At 46.1% G+C, this 6,478-nt stretch overlaps 1 protein-coding gene across 2 annotated transcripts in view; it reads left to right on the forward strand.

Moving 5' to 3' along the window:
* KIFC2 (kinesin family member C2) overlaps positions 1–5,823 on the forward strand; it is a 54,201-nt gene extending 48,378 nt beyond the window's left edge. For both annotated transcript variants that reach the window (XM_075194571.1, XM_075194572.1), the window contains one exon: positions 3,785–5,823. In XM_075194571.1, the coding sequence (XP_075050672.1) occupies positions 3,785–3,907 (123 nt within the window). In that variant the 3' untranslated portion in view covers positions 3,908–5,823. The remainder of the gene's footprint in view (positions 1–3,784) is intronic.
* Positions 5,824–6,478: the final 655 nt, after the last annotated feature.

A 6,478-nucleotide genomic window follows, 5' to 3' on the forward strand; every position in this document is an offset into this window, starting at 1 on the left:
GGAAAGGCACTAATAGCATCAAAAATTTTGCTAATGTCAATATGTTCAACACGTCTGGGGGACAAAGGATGCAATTAAAAATCAAAAATCAACCAGGACAAGATTCTTACCCACGGTGCACTGCACCCAGCAGCTTGGTCTCTTTAATATAGGTCTGCTCTCGTTCCCACTTTCTTTTCTGATGTATAAGACCGTTGTCCTTCTCAAGATTTACTGATGGACGGTGGAAAAGCTCTTGCCTCAGTTATGTTCCGTGGTTAAAGACTTACACTTACTTACACACACTATTTGCACTGTGCCTGCAGAACACAACCTACCAGACAATACATGGAGCGGGATTGAGTGGTGGAAGGAAGACACACTCTCATATCGCACACAGAGACTGATTCACTGTACAAAGATTAAGGCCATCGATCTACTGCAGAGCTTAAAAGTCTGATGTAAGTTCTAACATACCCGGAGCGCTGATTATAGATGATCTACATGTGTGTTTAATACTATCTCCATGTGACTGGTAGTTATCCACTGACGTAAGAGATATCGGAGGTGAAGATGCCAGCTAATTATATAAATATATATATATATATCCTTTACTATAGGAGAATGCTGAGTTATCCATCTAACAAGTAACATGTTTTACTAATGGAATAATTGCTGCACCAACCACAATGGTGTTCAAACTAAATACACCTTTATTCCTCACAACATTTTTGAAAATTTGCAGGTATTTTTGCTAACTTACATCTGCACAAATATTGACGGATGCAAGGTTTATACATCCGCCTGTATTCTGCATTACGCTTAGAAGCTTCTCAACCCTAATACTGAGTTGAGTGGAAGCTGCACCTACTTTATGATGGCACAAAAAATGCAAAACACACATTTTTAGTGTAACTCTAACACTAATTTAAAGCACAGGGTCTCCACTCCGTTACTGTACTGCACTTATCCGTCTAGCGCAAATCATGGGACTGCAAGTGTTGCATAAGCGCAGTTGAAAATCTTGGCGCACACTGTGGTGGGAGGTCATCGTTTCCGGCTCTTCGTAACCTCAATGAAAGAAGGTTACATTATACATGCTGCCATATATGTTTCCTCTTTTCCTACTGACATTAATGACAACAGATAGGTTACAAGCTCCTGGTATATCCTCCTGAGTGAGGACCTTGAGAGATGTCCCTTAAGATTGTCTTAATAGGATAATCAGAAATTTCTCAGAGTTTGTCTGATACATTTTGTGCCTCTGGATCTTTGTTTTGTACATTTTCCATAAGATGTGAAGCTCACACCCAGTATGAAGGAGCAGCCGGACGTCTTCCTTGTACTGGTCACGTCCTCCGCAGCTGGAAGGCTGGTGGGATTCCTTGTATCCACGTCTTGTCCTTTTACTTGGATGAGAACTGAATATAATATCACAGCTTGGTAAAAATAAACTAGTTATAATCATTCTTACCTCCGACACGGAGGGACAATTTGTATCCATGGCCTAAAGGAAGCTAAAAGGTAACCGCCCCATAATAGTACATATAGATACATTCTGCCCTATGAACAGTCATTATCCTATGCTGAAAAAAATAGAAAACCTTTTGTACTTAATGGTCAAAGATAATTCTGCCAGCAGCCAGAGTACATGCCCGTAGCCAGAGTACATGCCCGTAGCCAGAGTACATGCCCGTAATCAGAGTACATGCCCGTAGCCAGAGTACATGCCCGTAGCCAGAGTACATGCCCGTAGCCAGAGTACATGCCCGTAATCAGAGTACATGCCCGTAGCCAGAGTACATGCCCGTAGCCAGAGTACATGCCCGTAGTCAGAGTACATGCCCGTAGCCAGAGTACATGCCCGTAGTCAGAGTACATGCTCGTAGTCAGAGTACATGCCCGTAGCCAGAGTACATGCCCGTAGCCAGAGTACATGCCCGTAGACAGAGTACAAGCCTTCAGTCAGAGTACATGCCCGTAGCCAGAGTACATACTCGTAGTCAGAGTACATGCCTTCAGTCAGAGTACATGCTCGTAGTCAGAGTACATGCCCGTAGCCAGAGTACATACTCGTAGTCAGAGTACATGCTCGTAGTCAGAGTACATGCCCGTAGTCAGAGTACATGCCCGTAGCCAGGGTACATGCCCGTAGTCAGGGTACATGCCCGTAGCCAGAGTACATGCCCGTAGCCAGAGTACATACTCGTAGCCAGAGTACATGCCCGTAGCCAGAGTACATGCTCGTAGCCAGAGTACATGCCCGTAGCCAGAGTACATGCCCGTAGCCAGAGTACATGCTCGTAGTCAGAGTACATGCCCGTAGCCAGAGTACATGCCCGTAGCCAGAGTACATGCTCATAGTCAGAGTACATGCCCGTAGTCAGAGTACATGCCCGTAGCCAGAGTACATGCCCGTAGTCAGAGTACAAGCCTTCAGTCAGAGTACATGCCCGTAGCCAGAGTACATGCCCGTAGCCAGAGTACATGCTCGTAGTCAGAGTACATGCCTTCAGTCAGAGTACATGCCCGTAGCCAGAGTACATGCCTTCAGTCAGAGTACATGCCCGTAGCCAGAGTACATGCCTTCAGTCAGAGTACATGCCCGTAGTCAGAGTACATGCCTTCAGTCAGAGTACATGCCCGTAGCCAGAGTACATGCCTTCAGTCAGAGTACATGCTCGTAGTCAGAGTACATGCCTTCAGTCAGAGTACATGCCCGTAGCCAGAGTACATGCCCGTAGCCAGAGTACATGCCTTCAGTCAGAGTACATGCTCGTAGCCAGAGTACATGCCCGTAGTCAGAGTACAAGCCTTCAGTCAGAGTACATGCTCGTAGTCAGAGTACATGCCTTCAGTCAGAGTACATGCCCGTAGCCAGAGTACATGCCCGTAGTCAGAGTACAAGCCCGTAGCCAGAGTACATGCCTTCAGTCAGAGTACATGCTCGTAGTCAGAGTACATGCCTTCAGTCAGAGTACATGCCCGTAGCCAGAGTACATGCCCGTAGTCAGAGTACAAGCCCGTAGCCAGAGTACATGCCTTCAGTCAGAGTACATGCTCGTAGTCAGAGTACATGCCTTCAGTCAGAGTACATGCCCGTAGCCAGAGTACATGCCTTCAGTCAGAGTACATGCTCGTAGTCAGAGTACATGCTCGTAGCCAGAGTACATGCCTGTAGTCAGAGTACATGCCACACAGCAGGGTACATGCCCGTAGTCATAGTACATGCCCGTAGCCAGAGTACATGCCACACAGCCAGGGTACATGTCCGTGGCCAGGGTACATGTCCGTAGTCAGAGTACATGTCCGCAGTCAGAGTACATGCTCATAGCCAGAGTACATGCCCACAGAGTACATGCCTGCAGCCACTAATAAAAGGCGGAAGCGCCACTAGAAGGATTTCCCAGAGACACCCATCGTAACCGAGCTGGACGACCAGAGTAGGGGCCCAGCAACACACCAGGTAACTCCACAAGCACCTAACGCCGACATTATCCAGTACCGGGACCCCCGGCTGTTATTAGGGACATTCACTCTGTATAACTGGCTGATGCACATGAAAAATTCCCAGAATAATGCAGAATAAAAATAAAGAATGAGGACAGTAATCCGGGTATGTATTGAATTTGGAAGGGATTCTAATAACCCACATATTTGGTGCCATGTATCAGACATAAGGCTGGGGTTCCTGTCTGTAAGTCTGTGGAAGAAATAAGAGAAATGTCGTTGGTGACAGTGACTCCTTATTGATGGGTACTGAAGAAAATGAGGCCACAGATTTGTCTTTTCTCTCCCACTTTAGGTTTCGCCCCTGGAAAGTAACATCGGGGAGACGGTCTGCTCACTGAACTTCGCTCAGCGGGTCTGTAAAGTGGAGCTCGGTCCGGCTTCCCGTAAGATTGACACAACCAAACTGGAGATATAACCGTTCCTTGGCATGGTGTCGCTACTGCTGGATTTCCAGTGCATGGTTGGGGGAATTGGGGCGTTGAAGTCTTACTGAGATTAACGCTTCGAAATGAGGCTTTAGGGAACTTCAATTTATATTAATACTTTATGTCCAAAGCCAAACAAGTAGCATGAAATAACGCTTGTAAACCAGAAGGGCATTAAGATACCAAGCTGGCATATTGTATCCTACCCTAATCAGTGCCAAGGATGCCGGCAGAACCCAATAAAGGAAAGCGGTCATGAAGACGTTATACAATCCAGATGGTGTAGGTTTCCAGAGTTATACATTGGGGTCATCCAGTTCTCCAGCATCATGGGAGACTGCACGGTCTACAAATGGTGACATCACTCTGTATATGTGTGATGGGGCAGGGAGACCTGGATGTACCTGTTGCCTGCAATAACGGATGGTGGTTCGTGCATCACCCGCCATCCCACCCTCTTCATTTAGACTAATGTCCGTGATTGGAAGGACGCAGAGATGGTCGGGTATTGTGTAATATTGAGTGTTCCCCTGGCAGTAATGTGCAGTCACTGGGGGCTTCTCGCTCTCTAGGGGGATAGTTAGCTGCTGCTTGTGGCCCCAGCAGTGCCAGTAAGAGACACTCTTACTTGGCTGTGTTTCCCCATAGAAGCACAGCAGTTGTGGCTGGTAAAGTGTTACTAAACTTGAAAACAATGAATGTTTGCTCAGAGGATCATTCAGAATTGTTTCCACTGCATGCTGCCATATTTCTGTGAAACTCCGCACCACTGAACAAGTCACTGACTTGGATCCACCTTGATCATCTGGGGCCTCATGTGGATAGCTGAGCAACCAAATCTGGCACCTCAATGACCTGTTCTCCGCCCACCGACCATCATGGCCGCCCCCACTCAGTAAAGCTGAGATGTAAATATATCATCCAGTAATCACTGACACACATCTTACATGGAGTAATTCCAATCATTTATTTTACCACTTAGTTCTACTTTGATAAATTATCTTATTTTCACGCTGGGGGAAACTCTCATAGGGGCAATTAATTTACACTTCATACAATAGGGTGTTCTAAATATCCAATGTCTGGAAACCTGCAGCACATGGATGGTAATATGACAGGGCGCTGCCACATGGTGCTATAGTAACTCTACTGGTGCTGGGTGCATGCAATACTTACCTTTGTGCTACTCGGACTTCAATCTTCATAGGATTACAGCTTACTTAGAGCACAACCTGTAAAACATTTTCTTATCCACAGACAGACTGGCTGTAATAATCCCATATCATATAAACACAGAACAATTACATTTATCTGTTTCCTGAAGTGTGTGTCAGACTAGTGATGTCCGGTAATTCTCACCCCTTATATAAACCATTCCTGTGAGTGCAATGTCCGCTGTAAAATGCTCATTTTCTTACTTTCATCCAATAACCTGACGCCCGTCATGTGGGAGATGTTTATCACCTGTTATCGTGGTCACATTGGGGGTTACTGAAGCCGGGACGTAGTGACATGGGGTTCTCTGGGAAGACGCAGTACAGGTCTCACAGCGGATTGTCTATGACCTATGTTCCTAGCGCTGCCTTCACCTGCCTGATAAAATACACCCGTGTGTCAAACACTGAATACGGGAGCAGAGAAGCGTCTGCCATGTGAAATGGGTCATAGATATTTTTTATTTTTACGTTCAGGAGAAAACCTCTGAAGGGCCACAAGTCCGTCAGTCCCTCCTGGCTGAGCAGGTCCACTGGAGGTATAACTAGTAGGATCCTTCCCAGTTCATGCCTTGGAGGAGGCCATTGCGGGCGTGGAACTCGTTAGTCCTCCAGCGGATCCGCTCACCCAGTTCGATGCCAGTTGATACCTTTTTATCTACCATTGTCAATAAAGATACAATTTCAACACATACAGTCTACTGGCGGCTTGTTTTACATGGCGCACAGTCGTTGTGATGGAGATGGGGGTCCTGGGGCCACGGAGGATTAGCTCACCAGGATATTGAGGACTGGTGCTTCTATAGTTACCTATTTGTGTGTTATGCACAGACCACATTATCCAGCCAGGAAGTGGTGTCACAGATACAACAGAGGGGTAGATGACAGCTCTTTATAATGGCAGAGCAATCTCCATTGGGCACAAGAAGCCATACTCCCCCATACACCAGGATGCCTGGAGCAGGGGGTTTGTCATGATCAGAGCACCTATTGTATTCTTTATCTCCGGGCCTTCTGTGTATAATCAGCTTTAAAGTGGGCAGGGTTAGAACAACCTGTAGCCAATCAGAGCTTTACAATATGATCAGTGGACAGGGTATTTCAGATCAGTCAACCCCCCTGCTGGTTATATTTACATATTACACCCCTCTGCAGAGTACAGGGCCGGTGTTCTGTAAATAAAAGCAATCTGGAATCATAATACCTACTCCTTATAACCTCATGAGCTTGAATTAAGTTATCCATGTATGACAAGAAGACAGAATATATATTTTTTATTAGAACACTCTCTGGTGCTGTTAAATAGTTTATTATTGTTTGTGTACAAGAAGTGGCGATTGTGATCAT

The sequence above is a fragment of the Mixophyes fleayi genome, unplaced genomic scaffold (genome assembly GCF_038048845.1).
Source record: "Mixophyes fleayi isolate aMixFle1 unplaced genomic scaffold, aMixFle1.hap1 Scaffold_62, whole genome shotgun sequence".
In the NCBI taxonomy this organism is placed as follows: Eukaryota; Metazoa; Chordata; class Amphibia; order Anura; family Limnodynastidae; genus Mixophyes; species Mixophyes fleayi.